Source organism: Syngnathoides biaculeatus, chromosome 3 (genome assembly GCF_019802595.1).
Source record: "Syngnathoides biaculeatus isolate LvHL_M chromosome 3, ASM1980259v1, whole genome shotgun sequence".
Lineage (NCBI taxonomy): Eukaryota > Metazoa > Chordata > Actinopteri > Syngnathiformes > Syngnathidae > Syngnathoides > Syngnathoides biaculeatus.
Window position 1 is genome coordinate 27,971,333 of NC_084642.1, and position 19,462 is coordinate 27,990,794.

The 19,462-nt window shown below is 40.1% G+C and overlaps 3 protein-coding genes across 9 annotated transcripts; all 3 read left to right on the plus strand.

The window, feature by feature from the left end:
- Positions 1–3,932, plus strand: LOC133498384 (zinc finger protein 771-like). Its single transcript, XM_061815122.1, has 2 exons — positions 1–428; positions 1,363–3,932. The coding sequence occupies exons 1-2, from the start codon at positions 236–238 to the stop codon at positions 2,406–2,408; spliced, it is 1,239 nt and encodes a 412-aa protein (XP_061671106.1). The 5' UTR covers positions 1–235; the 3' UTR covers positions 2,409–3,932.
- Positions 3,933–4,087: 155 nt separating this feature from the next.
- On the plus strand, positions 4,088–7,194 carry LOC133498387 (zinc finger protein 501-like). The gene is made up of 2 exons (XM_061815131.1): positions 4,088–4,547; positions 5,131–7,194. Exons 1-2 carry the CDS (start codon positions 4,376–4,378, stop codon positions 6,033–6,035), a joined length of 1,077 nt encoding a protein of 358 aa, XP_061671115.1. The 5' UTR covers positions 4,088–4,375; the 3' UTR covers positions 6,036–7,194.
- Positions 7,195–11,529: 4,335 nt separating this feature from the next.
- Positions 11,530–19,462, plus strand: LOC133498385 (gastrula zinc finger protein XlCGF8.2DB-like). Of its 7 annotated transcripts, none has more exons than XM_061815125.1 (4): positions 11,530–11,633; positions 11,748–11,932; positions 14,125–14,247; positions 17,770–19,462. In XM_061815125.1, exons 3-4 carry the CDS (start codon positions 14,150–14,152, stop codon positions 18,824–18,826), a joined length of 1,155 nt encoding a protein of 384 aa, XP_061671109.1. In that variant the 5' UTR covers positions 11,530–11,633; positions 11,748–11,932; positions 14,125–14,149; the 3' UTR covers positions 18,827–19,462. The 7 variants fall into 7 exon arrangements, 6 of the variants coding, with proteins under 6 accessions (XP_061671109.1, XP_061671111.1, XP_061671113.1 ...); XR_009794296.1 differs by lacking the exon at positions 17,770–19,462 and adding exons at positions 15,395–15,475; positions 15,601–17,748 and having other exon boundaries at positions 11,551–11,932; XM_061815127.1 differs by adding an exon at positions 15,395–15,475 and having other exon boundaries at positions 11,558–11,932.

The window sequence follows — 19,462 nt, forward strand, 5'->3', positions numbered from 1 at the left end:
AGAAGCTGCAAAAAAGAAACAAAGAAGAAAAATGGCTAAGGATGAACATTAACACTGACAGAGTCAGTGTTCATGAGTTCATTGCCGCGTATTTTCTTCTGTGTTCAGAATCTATTTTAGCTATAACATTGTAAAAGAGTTATATTTTGTCTTGGCTCCTCAAGATTATATTAGCTTGCTCGCCGTGAACAAAGGGATCGAGTGTGAGTGTAAAGTGTGAGATTGTTTTGTGAAAATGTGTAAAGTGCAAATGCTGAGAGCGTTGCTGAATCAGCGACTAAGTGCAGCCGTGGACGAAATATTTGTGGTGTTCCAAAGAACCATAGCAGAGTACGAGGAGGAACTTTCTCGTACAAAAGCGGAGAATGAGCGACAGCGTCAAATTTTGGACGCAGTTTTCAAACCTCAATTTGGACCAAACAGAACAGGTTTGCTCACTTCTCTTACTTGTTATTTAGCTTTCTGTTTCCCTCCCTGAAATCTACGAATTGTTAAGTCTATTAAACTTCATTAAATCATTCATTAAATATGTGAATTGACTTGTCAATGTCCAATGATTAGGTTTCATTGTACAACACAATCAGGGCCACAAGGTCCTTAGTGTTTAGCACGTTTGCCACAAGAGTTCGTTTGGGTTGTTGAAGCTCTGCTCAGATCTTGACTTTGTTTGCATGTTCTGCATGTGCTTCCTTGACTTCCACATTCAATTCCAAAACGTGCATAATAGCTTAATTGAAGACTGAATTGTCCATAGTCCTGTGATAAATCACAGGAAGTCTCGTAATAACCCTTCAAGTCCCAAGGCACTATGAGGAAACCATCAAACAAATCAAGTCATTAATTTGTGTATATATAAGCAAGTCAATTCATACAGTCTTATTCCGCTTGGAAAATATATTGCAGAGGTAATGGAATTTTTTTTGCACATATTTTCCCTCCTATGAATCAAAGCACTAAAAAAAAGTATTCACACTCTATACAAGTTAAATGAACAACTGAGATTATGATTGATTGAATTTTTTGCACTGAATTGTTCTAAAGTCCTCCACCATCCTTGACTGTTGACAGGCAGTTCTTTTCCATAAAGGGTCCATTGCACCATTTGTAAACATACTGTTTGTGTGAATAGCTACAAAGCTCTATTTACGTTTCATCTGTCCATGAAATATTGTCATTTGCACTTTTGCGTCAAACAAAATTTGTCTACAGAAAATGGTTTTTACTTCATTCATTTTCTCCATGGGAAATTCCAAATTTAAACATCAGGGTTGCCAGTAATGGCAAGCACAACTATATATATATGCAGTCGCTGTATAGTATACCACCAATATTAATATTGAGCATCTACATTATTTGATTCAGATGCTGAAACAATGGATGACGGTGGTGGGTTTAGGCCCACAAAAAGTTCCAGTGAAGATGATCTTCTCCTTGAACAGCAGGAATGGAGCACTGGGATAGAGCAGGAGAACATAGAGGCCGCTTGTGTCAAAGAGGAAGAAGAGGAGGCTGACATCGGCAAGTTCCCATTAACTGTTGTCCACGTGAAGAGTGAAGATGATGAAATCGAGCTTCACTCCTCGCAACTTCAACACAGTCGAAGTGAAAAAAGACGATCCCGAGCAGAATGTCTCCTCGCGTCACGATCAGACAGTGATGATGCGTTGTCACACTATCCTGACACTGAGGAGCCAAAGGGTGAAGTCAGGTGTCAGACGAACAGTGGACACCTCAAATGCACTGATTGTGACAAAACCTTTAGTGACAACTCAACGTTGAAAAGACACAGGAGATGTCACACCGGAGAAAAACCTTTTGCCTGCTCGCTTTGTGACAAAAAATTCTCTCAGAGGGCAAGTTTGGTGGCGCACACAAGAACGCACACAGGAGAAAGACCTTACACATGCTCCCTCTGCACTAAAAGTTTCCGTGATAATTCGGCATTAGCTACACACATGAGAACGCACACAGGCGAGAAACCTTTTACTTGCCTGTTTTGTGATAAAAGATTTGCTCATAAAGGTCATTTGATATCACACACAAGAACACATACAGGGGAAAAGCCTTTCACCTGCTCGGTCTGCAACACAAGTTTTCGAGTACACTCAGTCATGATGATACACATGCGAACGCACACAGGAGAAAAACCCTTTGCCTGCTCAGTTTGTGGCAAAAGATTCACACAGAAAGGAAGCTTGATCATACACACAAGAACGCACACTGGCGAGAGACCGTACACATGCTCAGTCTGCAGCAAAAATTTTCGGGTTCGTTCAGCTTTGGCAACACACATGAAGACACACACTGGGGAGAAAGTTTTCGGGTGCAGTGTGTGCAATAAAAGATTTACTCATAAGTTTCAGGTTGACAGACACAAATGTACTGGGGAGAACAGCAGCAGTCAATGAAGGGCTCGAAATAAACCAAAGACTTGAAGCCTCTTTCAAGTGGCAATCAGCATTGACACTTTTCATGCAGAAAACGGCAAAACAAAACATAGTCATAAAGATGAAGCACTGCTGCGAATTGCGAAAAAACAAGAGTAATTGACACATTTGGCAAAACGTATTCTTGGTTGAAACTGTATACATACTTCAAACTAGGACCCCAGAACACTATGACCACATTAAACTCATATTACCCTTTAAAGGAAATAGATTACAAATTATTTGATTTTAAAAAGATGCACCTGTATGTGCAGGTGGTGGGTTGAAGACTGATAACTTCTTTTGCTACCAAGCCAGATAAAATGTAACTCCTCCCCAACCTACAGAGCTTGTCTTTGAATCAAGATGTATCACTTGAATTTACTTCCTTGACACCAACATACCACTTTCCTGTTTAGGCTTTAGTGTCATTTTGTAGCATTTTGAGACCTCTAAGAAAATTGGCTGTAGTTTAGTGTTTTTGAGCAAATGGCTGGGCATTGGTTCCACAGAATGCGAGTAGGTGAATATGTGAATAAAGTCAACTGTAAATATGGAGAAATTGCACTATTTGCAAAAAATGTGTGATTTCGCGTGGGATCTCGATATATATATATATAAAATTTTTGTTTGTGGTCACTGGTTGGTTCTTGCGTGTAACTTCTTTTGCAGCGCTTATTTCAAATGGTACTCTTCTGTTTGAATAGCAGATGTCACATACATGACTCACAAAAAGGGATATTTCAACAATGATCTGAAATTTGAGGATGAACTTAAAAATCACTCTACTTGTACTTTACAGGTGAAACTAATTTGACTTTCAACTTTTAATGCACATGGGCAACTGCTCTCTATCTCAGTACTTTTTGCTCAAATTGTCTAGCAAGGAGTTGAACGGCAATATTCACAACAGATTCCACTGTCTTTGGATCTTTATTGCAACCTGCTGATGACACCTTAACACTTTCAGTTCAGTGAACTTTTGATTCTATTTGAAGTAGTGCAATGGAGAGGTAGTGTTTATTAATTGAACAGTTGTACATGTGTGAAACTTTCAAGAAGGTCAAATAAAGTTCACCTGCAAAGGTTATTGTGTATTTTCGGTTCATCCTGCAATTTCACATGAAAGCTGAATATCCCAAACATTTTGTGAGTAGTGTATGTGTATCAAATTAAATTCTCAAGAGACCTTCAAGTTTCAAGGAAGGTAGTGAGACAAAAACACGCGTGTGCGTGTAACACGTTATCCGACATGATCCTGTTAACTTGCATTATAATTCAACATTAGAAGTGTGTTTAGCGTTTGAAAAGGAAAATAGGCCAATTCAGCCTAATTATTTTATTAAATCTCCCTTGAGATAATAATGATGCTAATTTTAGTCCAGTAATAATACTAGTGGACAGTAGAAACAGTATTCTAAGAGTTTGATTTCAATTTAAAATAACCACTGAAAATCTGTATGTAGTTACTGGAGGAAAATGTAAATAAATGCAGATTGACTTCCAGCTGCTCAGTCTTTTTTTGTGTTTGATTTGAAATCTCTGTGGAAGACTAACATATATGAGAATGTAAAGCTGTTGTTTTATAAAGAGGAAAATCGCCGAGTGGCGTACATAAAATAAAACAAGATTCAGTGCATTTTGACCAATCGCATATTCCGTAGCAACTGGTTCAAGTTGCCACCAATAACGTAAATAAATTATTCTATGTAATGGGTTGCTACAAACAAAAAAATGGGGTTTCGATTCAATCAGGTCCTCTCCCGTCGTTGTTTTTGAAATTAATTCTGTACGTTTACGCCAGGCAAGAAAACCGATGCTATTTATTGTCCTTGTCAAGATAAACGGACCTCGTTGTGCTTCTCAAGCCATCCTAGCTTGCCCGCTGCAAACAAAGGGACGCGGAAGTTAGCAACACGTCGCTAAATCTGAGCTCGGGTCGTGCCAAAATGTGCAAAGTAGAAATGCTGAGAGCGTTGCTGAATCAGCGATTAAGTGCGGTCGTGGAAGAAATATTTGTACTGTTTGAAAGAACGGTAGTGGAGTACGAGGAGGAACTTTCTCGAACAAAGGAGGAGAACCGGCGACAACGCCAACTGCTGGACACTTTCATCAAAGCAGGTTCGTTAACTTATTAGAGCTTTATAGAGCTCGTGCATCTACGTCATAAAATCACGTGACTTCTCTTTATATTGCCATATTGCCGGTCTAGTTCTAGTTCGGTCTAGTTCAATGCTAAGTCGGTTGGAGACGACATGAAAATATGTCTTATAGCATGACGCCCAGTCTTGTCCGATACTGTTAAACATTTAGAAGGTGAAAATAAACGAAGGTACGTGGAAAAATTAGATAAACTTGGCATAGAAGACGCGTATTTAATGCAGAAGTTGATGTTTTCGCCGATAAGAAATTCAACTGTTGATTCGCTTCCGCTTGTCTATAGATATATATCTGGTGAGTAAGTCGTCCGGGGGGTGGTGGAGGGAGGAGTGGGGGATTTGCTGCCGTAAATATGAGGCCATTGTCCGTTCCGGCTGCCTTTTTTTTTTTCATTAATGACATACTAAAAACCATGCATTTCATGGGAGTGCCACTTTAAATACAGATATTCACAACTTTTTGAAGGTCCATAACAATGTGTGACTTGAAAGAGCAGGACTTGACTTTTCCAAACAACGAGTGCATTTCTTCTCGTGTCTTGCAGATGTCGATGAAGACGTTCCTTCAACTGAGCAGCAAGAATTGAGCTCCAGGGTGGAGCAGCAGGAACCAGAGTCCCCCCACGTTAAAGAAGAAGATGATGGCTCCCAGTTTCGAGGACTACAGGAGGATGACAAGCTCTTGAATCATGTCATTGTCAAGAGTGAAATTGAGGAAAAAGGAGGCGATGGATACTTCTGTGCAGGTTCCAAACCAGACAGCCTCTTAGCGTCACTATCAAATCGTGATGACACGTCGTCACACACTCCTGAGACTGATGAAGAACACTCTAAAGCTGATGTGACATGTCACACAAACATGGAACATCTTCAATGTTCTCAGTGTGACAAAACCTTTGGCAGCAAGAGGAACCTCAAAAGACACATGAGATGTCACCAAAGTGACAAACCCTTCATCTGCACAGATTGTGGTAAAACCTTCTCTTTAAAGGGACATTTGATTCGACACACAAGAACACACACTGGAGAAAAACCTTTTTCCTGCTCAATTTGTTGTCAGAGGTTCACCCGAAAGGCTTCTCTAATTATACACCAAAGGACACACACTGGTGAGAAACCTTTTTCGTGTTCGGTGTGCGGTAAAAGATTCCCTCACAGGTCAACTTGGATGCGACACACAAGAACACACAGCGGAGAAAAACCATACGCCTGCTCGTACTGCAACAAAAGATTCTCCCAAAATGGATACTTGGTAACGCACACCCGAACGCACACCGGAGAGAAACCTTTTCCCTGTCCAATCTGCCACACCAATTTTCGCGATCGGTCAGCGTTGAGTAATCACATCAGAACACACACAGACGAGAAGCCATTTTCTTGCACAATCTGTGACATCCGCTTCCGTAATCGTTCAACATTCTGGAGACACATGAGAACACACACTGGATAGAGCGGTGCCGCCGAAGTTGTGTGTGTGATAAATTGTCATAGGCTGTCTTTGAAATAATTTGCAGCAATCCCTTACTGACTAATCACTATACATCAGAGGAGTCAGGTAATAAAGTACAAATACTTCACTGAGTATAAATTTTGTGTATGTTTTGTATTTATTTTTTCAGCCTACTTTTACTTCTTATGCTGTACATTTTCCCAAACACATCTGCACTTTCTACAGCCTACACTTGAAAAAGGGCCTCGTTCGATCTCATTTTGGATTCTGTTAAGTCAAAAACCGTCGAGATAAATTGCTCTAGGATAGTGTTTTTTTTTTTTTTTTGGTTGACTGAGAAATATAAACATAGTAGTGTAGACCATTCCGACACCATATTAGTTTATACCCAATCCATGAAACCTACACGGTATAAGTAACAAATAAAGATTAAATCATCACGTTAGGACACACTAGACCGCTCAGACACCAAATTTATACTTTAAGTTGTTTTGAAACCATCACATTCACAATTTCTTTTTACTGAAAAAAACTAAAAACAAGTGGATATATGAACTTCTACAGCAGTCTTCTACTTAAGTAATGAATGTGAATACTTTCGACACCTCTGCTATACAATGCAGGGATAGACCTTTCCAACTGGCGATCTTCAGCTCTGCCCCCCTTAGCAACAGTTGCCATCTCCCACAATCTTCCAAAATGGTGACTGATGAAGGGTTATGTAAATACTTTTTGCTTGAAATATTTTACGCGGATGCAGCGCGGGGCTTTGCTATATTATAAAAGAAAGAAAAAGCATTGCATATGAAGCAAAGGTTGTCGGCCATCTTGTTTGTGTTAAAGTGTTGTGTGACAGGAAAGACAAAACCACAGGTAACGGTTTTCCCCAGCTACGAAAGGTCAACAGTGCAAAGGGTGGTCAGAGTGCATCAACTGACAGATAACGTCTGCAAAGTGCGGTCAGGCTTCGAACGAAGAACCAGACGATAGATGAGTCACAACACCCGGATGGGAGGAGAACGGAGTCAGCCAATTAATATGCATTTTGATTTAGGAAAATGAATATTCATGATGTGTTTCTATATAACTGGGCAACCCGGATTAGTGTGTTGTCTCTTGATGGTCACAAGGACACACGTTTTTTGTGTCAGGGGCCCGGGACCCAGACGTCTGTATTAGTTTTATTGTTAGGAATAAAACTTTGGGTGATTTGATCCAATTGGTCTCTGATCTTCTCTCTGACAGAACGGACACGCCAAATTGTTAGGTACGTGGTGAGGAAGTAGATAGAGGTCGTGAAAGTTTAATTTTTGGAGTCAGATTAAGAAAAAAGGTGAAATCCTAACACTGAACAGAACAGCTTTGAAGTGGATTCTCTTATCGCGTATTCAAGGTAACATTGGAGTATGATTTTTGCCAAATGCGCCAGACTTGTCCAAGAGGGTTTTACACAGAGGTCTCAACTATTTCACGCCAGAATATGTACACGGAATGAAGATTTTGGATGGAGCAGGATGCAATGTCAGAGTTACAGTTAAACGTTGCCGATCGATGCAAAAAGGTTTGACACCTCACAAACTTCATAATGAAATCCAACAGGATAAAATAGTAGAATCGTACCGTGCATGTAAAGCAGGGTGAGTACTTTTTACTTGGAAAGATCACGAGTAATATCATTGTAGTCTTTATAAGTGAGTCTGTGTATTCATTTGACTCGTGTATCACTAACCCGACTCTTCGGGATGAAAGATTACACACTTCATTCAGCAGGTCAGTGAAACACTAACAAAGTGTAAGTTGCTCTCCTGCAATGTATAAAGCACTGATGATAATGAACTCAAACTCAGAGAAGCTACTTCTCCCTCACTTACCTTGGAACATACAGCCTTGTGTTTGTTGATATTGTCTAGACTTAGTTGTACGTACACTCTTCCGCGAGCCTTAAACCATCGTAGACACTTCGTCAACCGTGTTTTAGGCTTTGGAAAATGAATCAACCGGGCCCCTTGTAACCGAGCAGGATATCTTTCATCAGAATTGCACGTTCCCCAAGCGCATCTGAGGAGCATTTTCATTACATTAACCTTTTCCAAGCACATGCAACTGACAACCAGCATTGCTTGTGGGACAATACGGTGAGAGTGGCTCGTCAAGCCAGGGGTTAAGACAATGCGGCTATCTGATTGTCTATTATTGTACGAGTGATTGACAGATTGGAAAGGTCCATTGTTTGCACACTAGTGGACTGCAGTTCACTCATCCACAAATGAAAAATAGTTTGCCAGCAAAACACTACTTGTGTTTTCATGTTAGTTATATTAGCTACGTGTCATCTGGTGGACTTTCTGTAATGAATGAGCAAAAATAATTATAAAATTTGAAAAAAATCATACCACTGTAACATTGCTTTACAATGAGTGTGTTTCACTGAGTCAAATGATAAATATACTGACTGTACTTATATAGGACTTCATGTATACTATCACAGTCCTTGCCCAAGAAAGACTTCGGCATACGGCCGGCCGGAACCAGGATTTGAGCCAGCTACCCTGGACAACCCGCGATACCTACTAAGCCACAGCTGCCCCAATCAATGGAAACAAAGCATTATGAACATTTGTATGATAGCTCCCATTTGAATTGGGCTGTTGATATGATTTACTTACTGCATTTCTTTTCAGTGACCATTTTGTTCACTCTTAAAGATACATTGTGTGATGAATGAGGGCACAAAATAGAGGATAAATCCTCCATTTTCTGAGTCACTTATCCTCAGAAGGGTCAAGGAAGAGCTGGAGCCTATCCCAACTGGCTTCGGGCAAAAGGCGGACGACACCCTGAACTGGTCACCAGTCAGTCACGGTCACCATGGTTATGGTCGTGTTGGAAGGTAAATCAATGCCCTTGTCTGAGTTCTACAGCACTCTGGAGCAAGTTCTCTTGAATAATTTCTTTGTATTTAGCAGCTGTCATTTTACCCTCTGTGGACTAGTGGTCTAGTTTCTGCAGGGAAAAACAGCCCCACAGACTGATGCTACCGCCATCAGCACTCTACCATAAAGGAATGATTGGTGGAGTGAATTTGTGATGGTTGACATTCAGGATAGTTCTATCCCCGCAAGGGAACCCTGGAGTCCTGCCTTAGCCATCATCGGGTTCTTGTTCACCTCTCTGACCAAAGCCCTTCTTCTTCAACATGGTCAGATGATGGCCAGATCTAGGAAGAACCCTGGTGGTTCCAAACTTCTTCCATTTCCGAGTCATCAAAATGTTCTTCGGTACATTTGATGCTGCTGAAATTTTTTCCTCCTGTCCCATATTTGTACTTTGTCTACAAACATTTTCTCAGCCTTCATTACTTGGTTTCTGCTCAGCTATGCACTGCCAAGTCTAAGACCTTTTATAGACAGATACAGATGATGTACAATAAACTCATTTTACAACAGATGGACTGACTCCATTCAAGTTGTAGAAGCATCTCAGGGATGGTGAGTGGAAATCGGATGCAACTGAGCTTCACTTTGAGTATCATAGCAAAGGGTGTGGACACTTATCTACAGTACCTATTATGTTTGAACGCTTGTATTATAAAATATTTGATTACTTTGTTTAATCTATTTCTTATTCATTTGAATGCCCGGTATCATTCAAGGTATTATACCTAAGGAATACAATTAACACAAAAAATGAAGCTGATTCCACAATACTTGTCTTATTTGACATGTTTAATTGCTCATTTACCATAATGAAAACATGGACCAGCCTTTATGTTCTCCCTGTGCCTGTGTGAGTTTTCTCTGGGTATTGCTCGCACATCCCAAAAACACGAGAGCTCGGTTGACTGAAGACTCTAGATTGCCCATGGGTGTGAATGTTTTTTTGTTTATTTATATTTGTCTTGTGATTACAGAGTACAGAGAAGGTCAGAAGGAGCTACATTGTGTCTTTGTGGATCTAGAGAAGGCCTATGACAGAGTACCAAGAGAGGAACTGTGGTACTGCATGCGTAAGTCTGGTGTGGCAGAGAAGTATGTTAAAATAGTACAGGACATGTATGATGGCAGCAGAACAATGGTGAGGTGTGCCTTAGGTGTGACAGAGGAATTTAAGGTGGAGGTGGGACTGCATCAGGGATCGGCTCTGAGCCCCTTCCTGTTTGCAGTGGTAATGGATAGGCTGACAGATGAGGTTAGACTGGAATCCCCTTGGACCATGATGTTCGCAGATGATATTGTGATATGCAGTGAAAGCAGGGAGCATGCAGAGGAACAATTAGAAAGATGGAGACATGCACTGGAAAGGAGAGGAATGAAGATTAGCCAAAGTAAAACAAAATATATGTGCGTGAATGAGAAAAGTGGAGGGGGAAGAGTGAGGCTACAGGGAGAAGAGATAGCGAGGGTGGACGACTTCAAATACTTGGGGTCAACAATACAGAGCAATGGAGAGTGTGGTCAGGAAGTGAAGAAACGGGTCCAAGCAGGTTGGAACAGCTGGCGAAAGGTGTCTGGTGTGTTATGTGACAGAAGAGTGTCTGCTAGGATGAAGGGCAAAGTTTACAAAACAGTGGTGAGGCCGGCCATGGTGTACGGATTAGAGACGGTGGCACTGAAGAAACAACAGGAAGCAGAACTGGAGGTGGCAGAAATGAAGATGTTGAGGTTCTCGCTCGGAGTGACCAGGTTGGATAGGATTAGAAATGAGCTCATTAGAGGGACAGCCAAAGCTGGATGTTTTGGAGACAAGATTTGAGAGAGCAGACTTCGATGGTTTGGACATGTTCAGAGGCGAGAGAGTGAGTATATTGGTGGAAGGGTGCTGAGGATGGAGCTGCCAGGCAAAAGAGCGAGAGGAAGACCAAATAGAAGGTTGATGGATGTGGTGAGGAAAGACATGAGGGCAGTTGGGGTTAGAGAGGAAGATGCAGGAGATAGGCTAAGATGGCAAAAGATGACACGCTGTGGCAACCCCTAACGGGACAAGCCGAAGGAAAAGAAGAATATTTGTCTTGTGATAGGCTAGAGACCTAGAGATTCGCCTGAAAATAGCCGGGGTAAGGTCTGGAATTCCCGCAACCCTTGTAAGGAAAAACACTACAGAAAATGATGGAACAATCCTTTCAATACCACATGCACACATATTTTAATGCACTGGGACAAGCGTCATCTTTAATCAGCTTTTATCACTCACTTTTCCTGTTTGTGGGGGGAAAAGAAGCATTGTCACTTAGAGCCCAGAACCCAATACAGATTCACCTTCGGTATGCTCGCTGTCTCGAAACAAAGCCAATCCTCTGCTTCTGCTTGTAATTTGTGCTGACTTCTTTACTCGTCTTTTTCACACTTCATTCTGTGGAGATTTCTGCTTTGCACCTAATTTCAATGTAATAAAAAAAATAGCAATATATTACTTATGTTCTGAATTGTGTACGTCATTGGAATATTTTTAATCACATTTGTTACTGGTTTCTGTCGTTTTCAGTACTGTATCATTTCAAGTTCTCTTTGGTGGAAGTACAACGTATTATGTCCAAGTGGACTAACCGTAGGTGGTCATCTTAACTACACATCCGGTTGCAACAAGAAAGACGATTTAATGGTATCAAGACGCTTTATAGTGCACATTACGGCGCTATTCTAAAATCTGAACATTGTATATCATGTAGCTGATTGAACATCGCTACTTTTTATTGTTTCGGATTAACTTCCCTAGGTGCAATTCAGAAGAGTTTCAAGCTAGTTTAGCTTGCTAGCTGTTTGGGAACAAAGAGACGCAGAAGAAAGCCAGAAAAATATCGAGATTCCGGAGAGTAACTTTCTCGAACAAAAACAACGTGCGAAATTGTCAACCACTGGAAGCTAGTTTTCTGAAGACTCGAGTAATATTACGGAGAGCAGGTTTGTCCACGTTTTAATTTACATGTTGCTATATCAATACTTTGTCATTTTTAAAACGTGAGATCGCTATAAGAATGTTGCAAATCAGATGATGGATTCCAGCGAAATGTAATTATTTTTGTTTGTGTCGGAAATAAATTGGCTTTTTGGGGCTCGTTTTTGTGTGACAGAACTTGGAGAAAATGAGGTCAAAAACACCTTAATATTTAAATAAAGCGATATACAGTTGAAGACAGAACTTTACGTACACTATGCAAAAACTTCTTTTTTTTTTTGTCTCACTGAAGTAAAATCAGACTAAACCTCCTGTTTCAGGTCAGTCAGGATAACCAAAATGTTTTCATTTTCTTAAATGCCACAACAATGAGAGAGAATTTCATTGCGAGTTTTTATCATTTTTTACTAGGTCCAAATTTATATAAATTTCCTTTGTATCGAGTAGCATTTTCTTTGAACTGGATGAGTTGGGTCAAACGTTTTGGGTAACCTTCCACAAGCTTCTGACAATACTCTGCTGGCCCATTCCTCCTGATGGAAGATTTTTTGATGGGATTCATTCACATCAGGCCTTTGTGATGGCCACTCAAAGACATTTATTTTGTTATCCTCAAGCTATTTTTTAACCACTTTGGCAGTATGCTTAGAGTAATTGTCTATTTAGAAGACCCATTAATGCCCCATTTTTAACTTCGTGGCTGATGTTTTGACATGTTGCCCTAATATCTCCATGTAATGTTCTTTCTTCATGATGCCAGCTATTTTATGAAGGCTTAGAGTTCCTGCTGCAGCAAAACGGCCCCACAACATGATCCTGCCACCTTAATGCTTCACACTTGGTATGGTTTTCTCAGGTCTATCTATAAGCTTCCCCATTTTCGCTCCAGATGTAATGTTGGTCATTATAGCCAAACGGGTCCGCATTCGCTTCATCAGACCACAGGATATGTGTCAAGCAATTAAGATCTTTGTCTTTTGTCACATAAACTTTGTAATCTGGCTATTTATGTTGCTTTAAGAATAATGGCTTCATTCTCGGTGAGTGGCCTTTCAGCCAATGTTGGTGCAGGACTCGTTTCACTGTAGATAATGGCACTTTCTCATCAGTTTCATCCAGCGTCTTCACAAGATCTTTAGCCTTTCTTTTGGGGTCAAGTCACACATTTTGGCCCAAAACATGTTCATCTTATGGACACAGACCGTCTCTCTTCTGAGCGGTGTGATGGCTGGACATTCCCATGATGTTTACACTTGCGTATAATTGTTGGATGAACAGATGAACATGGCACCTTCAAGCATCTGGAAATTGCACCCAAGGATGAGCCAGTCTCATAGAGCTCCATGATACGTTCTTTGATTTCCTGACCGATTTCTTTTGATTTTCCCATGATTTCAAACTAGGAAGCAGAGTGTTTGACATGTGCCGTCAGTTAACTTTCATGTTGTCAGTTAACCTATCAGGAGGAGAAGCCATGACCTCATCATTTGGGCTTCCCCATGTTCATTGAAGACATTGTAACTTTTGTGTATATAAACCTTTGGCCTTGAAGAAAATATAAAATTCTCTTAAGAAATTCTCTCATTATTGAGGCACTTGAGAAAATTAAATCGTTTTAGTGATCCTGCCTGTTTAGTCTGTTTTGACTTCAGTGAGATAAAAAAAGGAAATGTTTTTGCACAGTGCATGTAAATGTCTGGCTTCCACTGTAAGGTAATTATTTCTCATATTTCTGAGACTCTTTCATCTTCACGCTTCTCTGATTCCCTGACAAGGTTCAGTTAAAACTATCCACCAAGATGGTCGAGGCTGAAAGTCCGAGGAGGCACCAAGTCAAATTTTCCAGGACTTTACAAACACCGTCAGTTGCCCTCAAAACTTCACTCAAATAACACAAATGAAATGGAATTTGTGAGAAGAGTAGTATGGGTAGTCAAATTTTTTTCCCAGTCATATCCATAAATATTGGGACATTAACACAATTGATTTGTGTGTAAAAAGCCTCAAATTCAGAAAAAAAGTCTGTAGGTAAAGCACATCTCGCACGTTTGAATCCGTTGTGGTGGTGTTTACAGCCAAAAACTGAAAACTTTCGACATCCCAATTTTCAATGGACATGACCGTATTAATTATTATGGAGGACTTTGGAGAAGTTTGAAGTGCTCATTCCATGTTTTTTTTTTTTTTTTTTTTTTAGAACATTCCACCAAGATGACGACCAAATGTCATGTTGCTACTCTCTCTGTTGTAGTATCAAGACTGAACTGTCAGCAGCGCCATACGAGAGAGCATGTATAATGATGGATTACAAAGTCCAAAGGTGAATAGGACAGTGTTTACAGTATACATATTTTTATAATTTGGCACAGTGAGGATAAAATCTTCTCTCCACTCATTAGTTTCCCTCTTTTAACAGCATGTATCATGCTCATACTAACAACTAAAAATAATCATCCATCCACACATTTTTTTTGAGCCATTTATCTTCACAAGTGTCCTGGGAGTGCTGGAGCTTATCCTCATGATAAAAATTACTGCACACAGCTTTGCTTCGAGATAGTCTGATAATATTACAAACAATGAAATACTGTTCACAATATTACTGATGATATTGTACACACTCACGGTGTCACATCCAACCTAAAATTATCACACCACAGCAAACAGAATAGCATAACTAGCAAATAATCAAACAAACAAATAACTCAAGAAATAGACATAAAACATGCACTTTAAATGCTATTTACATCTTTACAGCATGCTTTGCAGCACTAAGGAGGTCCTTAGTCCCACATAGCATGCTGGGAGAAAATGGATGCATGGCTGAAATTTAAAATGCATTTCCAAATTATTATGGACAAGAATATCTCTATGTGTCAGGTGTAAAGAACTAAAATCTGTTATTTATTGAAGATGCAATATTAGGAGATAAGTGAACTTAAGTCAAAAGCTATTTCACTCAAAAAGGTCATGATACGTCGAGTTACATTTCAGCGCAGGGCTGCTTATTTTATAGCAGCGTCATAATTCTTACATCATTCAACTCGTGTTTCTTCTTGACTTTCTTGAAGGTGATTTTAGTAATCTTTTTGTTTTGGTAGCATGAAAAATGTGGTCAGAAATTACACATACAGTGAAAGCATTCGGCCCCCTTGAACTTTTCAACCGTTCGCCACATTTCAGGCTTCAAACATAAAGATATAAAAGTAAAATTCTTTGTCTAGAATCAAAAACAAGTGGGACACAATCTTGACGTGAAATGAAATTTATTGTATATTTTAAAGTTTTTTAACAAATAAAAAGCTGAAAAGGGGGGGGGGCGTGCAACATTATTTGGCTCCCTTGTATTAATACTTGGTAGCGCCACCTTTTGCTGCAATTACAGCTGCAATTCGCTTGGGGTTTGTCTCTATGAGTTTTGCACATTGGGAGACTGAAATTCTTGCCCATTCTGCCTTGCAAAACAGCTCGAGCTCAGTGAGGTTGGATGGAGAGTGTTTGTGAACAGCAGTCTTCAGTTCTGCCCACAGATTCTCAATTGGATTCAGGTCTGGACTTTCTTTGGCCATTCTAACACCTGGATACGTTTGTTTGTGAACCATTCCCTTGTAGATTTGGCTTTATGTTTCAGATCATTGTCCTGTTGGAAGATAAATCTCCGTCTCTGTCTCAGGTCTTTTGCGGACTCCAACAGGTTTTCTTCCAGAATGGTCCTGTATTTTGCCCCATTCATCTTCCCATCAATTTGAACAATCTTCCCTGTCCCTGCTGAAGAAAAGGAAGCCCAAAACATGAGGCTGCCACCACCATGTTTGACAGTGGGGATGATGTGTTCAGGGTGATGAGCTCTGTTGCTTTTACGCCAAACATATCGTTCTGCATTGTGGGCAATGAGTTTGATTTTGCTTTCATGCGACCAGAGCACCTTCTTCCACACGTTTGGTGTGTCTCCCAGGTGGCTTGTGGCAATCTTTAAATGATACTTTTTATGGATATCTTTGAGAAATGGCTTTCTTCTTGCCACTCTTCCATAAAGGCCAGGTTTGTCCAGTATACATCTGATTGTTGTCTTATGGAAAGACTCTCCAACCTCACCTGTAGATCTCTGCAGTTCACCCAGAGTGATCATGGGTCTCTTGGCTGCATCTCTGATCAGTCTTCTCCTTGTTCAAGGTGACAATTTAGAGGGATGCCTGGGTCTTGCTAGTTTTGCAGTGGTCTGATACTCATTCAGTTTCAAGATGATTGCTTGCACAGTGCTCCTTGAGATGCTTAAAGCTTGGGAAATCTTTTTGTATCCAAATCCGGCTTGAAACTTCTCTACAACAGTATCTCGGACCTGCCTGGTGTGTTCCTTGGTCTTCATGCTGCTCTCTGCACTTTAAACAGAACCCTGAGACAATCACAGAGCAGGTGCATTTATACGGAGTCTTGATTATACACAGGTGGGTTTTATCTATCATCATCAGTCAACATTGGATCATTCAGATATCCTCACTTATTCTGGAGTGTGTTTGCCGCACTAAAAGTAAAGGGGCCGAATAATATTGCGTGCCTTATTTTTCAGTTTTTTATTTGTTAAAATGTATAAACTATCCAATAAATTTCATTCCACTTCACAATTGTGTCCCACTTGTTGATTCTTGACAAAAAAAAAAAAGAAAATTTTACATCCTTATGTTTGAAGCCTGAAATGTGGCAAAAGGTTGAAAAGTTCAAAGGGAGCAAATACTTTCACAAGGCACTGTACTTTCCAGTATTCATTTTCACCCCTTCAGGGACCCGAAAGAGTACAAACTCCCTCCCTGGCATTTTTCCGGCCAAATACATGATGTACAACGTGGGTTTTGGGAGTGTTTGCTGAAATTTCTCAGTGGGATGTCAATCGCTCCCATTTAGTTGTCAACTGCCTCCCACCTGGAACGAGCTTTTGCTTTAAGATCCTCCAAAAGTTCTCACTAGGGTTACATTCAAAGGAGGATGGGGGCCACCAAAAGACACAAAGTTGATGGCTTGAAAATTATGCCAGTGATATGTAGCAACTAAGAAAATCACAAGTGTGTCCAACAGCACCATCTTCTGTCAGATTTTGGATGACCTCCTGTTCCAATGCACATCACGATCATTCTGAAGTCTGTGGCTTAGTACAACTTTGTGTCGCATCGACATATAATTTGTTTGGATTCCATGAAATCAATTTTAGTCATATACTAGTATCGCCAATTTACAAAAGAAGATGTCAAGGTACTTTATCTATGAAGAAAGCACAGATTTATGCTCCTCACAGATTAAGAGACCAACTGAACCTCACATGAGCAAGCACTAGAAGGCCAGGAAAAACTCCAGATCCCAGACTCTGTGTAGGCAGCCGTCCACTTTGACTGGTTGGGTTGAGATTGGGCGACAGAGGAGGGGGACATTAGGCAGAGAGACAGGATGAGGAGTACACTGTATAAATTGTACAGTACTATCGATAATAATATTATTGGAAAAATGACAAGGATTGATTAGCATATATTTTGAACAGATTCCACAGTTACGATTGTTGGCCCAACCATCTTCTGTACAAACTATGAAGGATAAATGTCTCACTATTGGGTAATCGCTCAGTGTTGTTGTTTTGACCTTTTGTAAATAACTATAATTTATAAACAAATAATTCATATCCCTCTCACCTAGTTTTTCGTTAGTGTGCATGAGTTTTAAATCTGTTGCATTGGTCTTTTGCTGCTTCAACTACTCAAATTCCCTGCTATGGGATTGGTAGTCTTCTCTTGAACTATTTTAGTTTTTAAATTTTAATCCTCTTGAAGGTGATACATTGTTTTTCTCATCATTCCAGTTTAACATCTTACCATCAAACCCCAACAATGGAGGACCTCAATGGAATCAGACCTACAGAACGTTCCAGTAAAATTAAGCTTCCCCCTGATCTCGAGGAGCCGGAACCCTACCACATTAAAGAGGAGGTTAATGAACACAGCATTTGTCAAGGAGGGGTGCACTTTCCAGGAATGGACTTCCCAGTGATTCGTGTCATTGTGAAGAGTGAAGACAATGAAGATGACCCTGACTCGTCACAGTATCCTCGCATTCAACGTGATAAAAGAAGATCCCAAGGAGACCGCTTTGTGAATCCACTCTCAGATAATGATGACATGACATCACACTCTCCTGACACTGCTGATGAACAGGTTAAAAGTGATGTGACATGCCCCACTGACAAAACACGCTTCACATGTTCTGAATGTGACAAAACATTTGTCAATAAGAGAAATCTGAAAAGGCACATTAGGATTCACACGGGAGAGAAACCGTTTGTGTGCTCATTTTGCGGTAAGGGATTATCTGAAATGACAACTTTAATCGCACACACAAGAACGCATACTGGGGAAAAACCATTTCCCTGTTCAGTTTGTCACACAGGTTTCCGAGTGCGTACACTTTTGGTTAAACACATGAGAACACACACTGGGGAGAAACCTTATTCTTGTCCAATTTGTGATAGAAAATTCTCCCGTAAGGAATCCATGATAACACACACACAAACACACACAGGTGAGAAACCTTTTGCCTGCTCAGTTTGTGGCCAAAGATTCTCACGAAAGGGAAATCTGAGAACTCACTCAAGAACACACACTGGAGAGAAGCCATTTTCCTGCACTGTCTGCAACACAAATTTCCGAGTTCAATCTGGGTTGGTTCAGCACATGAGAACACATACAGGAGAGAAACCTTTTGCCTGCTCTGAATGTGGCAAACGATTCACTCAAAGGACAAATCTGATAACACACTCAAGATCACACACAGGAGAAAAACCTTTTACCTGCTCAATCTGCCACACAAGCTTTAGCTATCATTCTTCATTGAATAATCACATGAGAACACACAGTAAATAACAATGTCTTTGTCAAATTTCTGTGATAACTACATTCATAAGTGTTTTGTAATTGTTGTGGGAGTTCTCTCTTCTATGTTACAGTAGTGACTTAAAAAAGCCAAAGTGCTTTTAGATAATTACCTAATGTAAGTTGATTATATACAGTGGACACCTTCCACCCCTTTTTGCTGAGGATAAGGACCAGGCACATTGAAAAAAAAATGGGCGAAATGACGACTATTAAAATTCCATTAAAACAATTTTTTCAAACCCTAAAATTCTTAAATAAGTAAAGACAAAGCACTAAGTGGAAATAAAATGCAAGTTACACACACACAGACACAAAATCAGTAAATAGGTGAATGCTTGGATGCTGAACAGCAAGTATGCAGAGTCCAATGAATTTTTGTATTTATACATGTAGGCTGCTAAAGTATGCTCTGACGTTGTAACCAGTGTTGCATAGTACTTCCTTTACTGTATTATATTGTCGATGGTGGAAAACAAATTTCAGTTGCCTGATTTCTCATTTCGCATCTTGTTGAAATGAAAATGTTCGTCAAGACAGTGACTGAGACTCAATATCTGACAGTATATGAAACTTGTGTAATCAGTATTCTGTTTAATAGTCACAAATAAAGTCTTCAGTATTTTA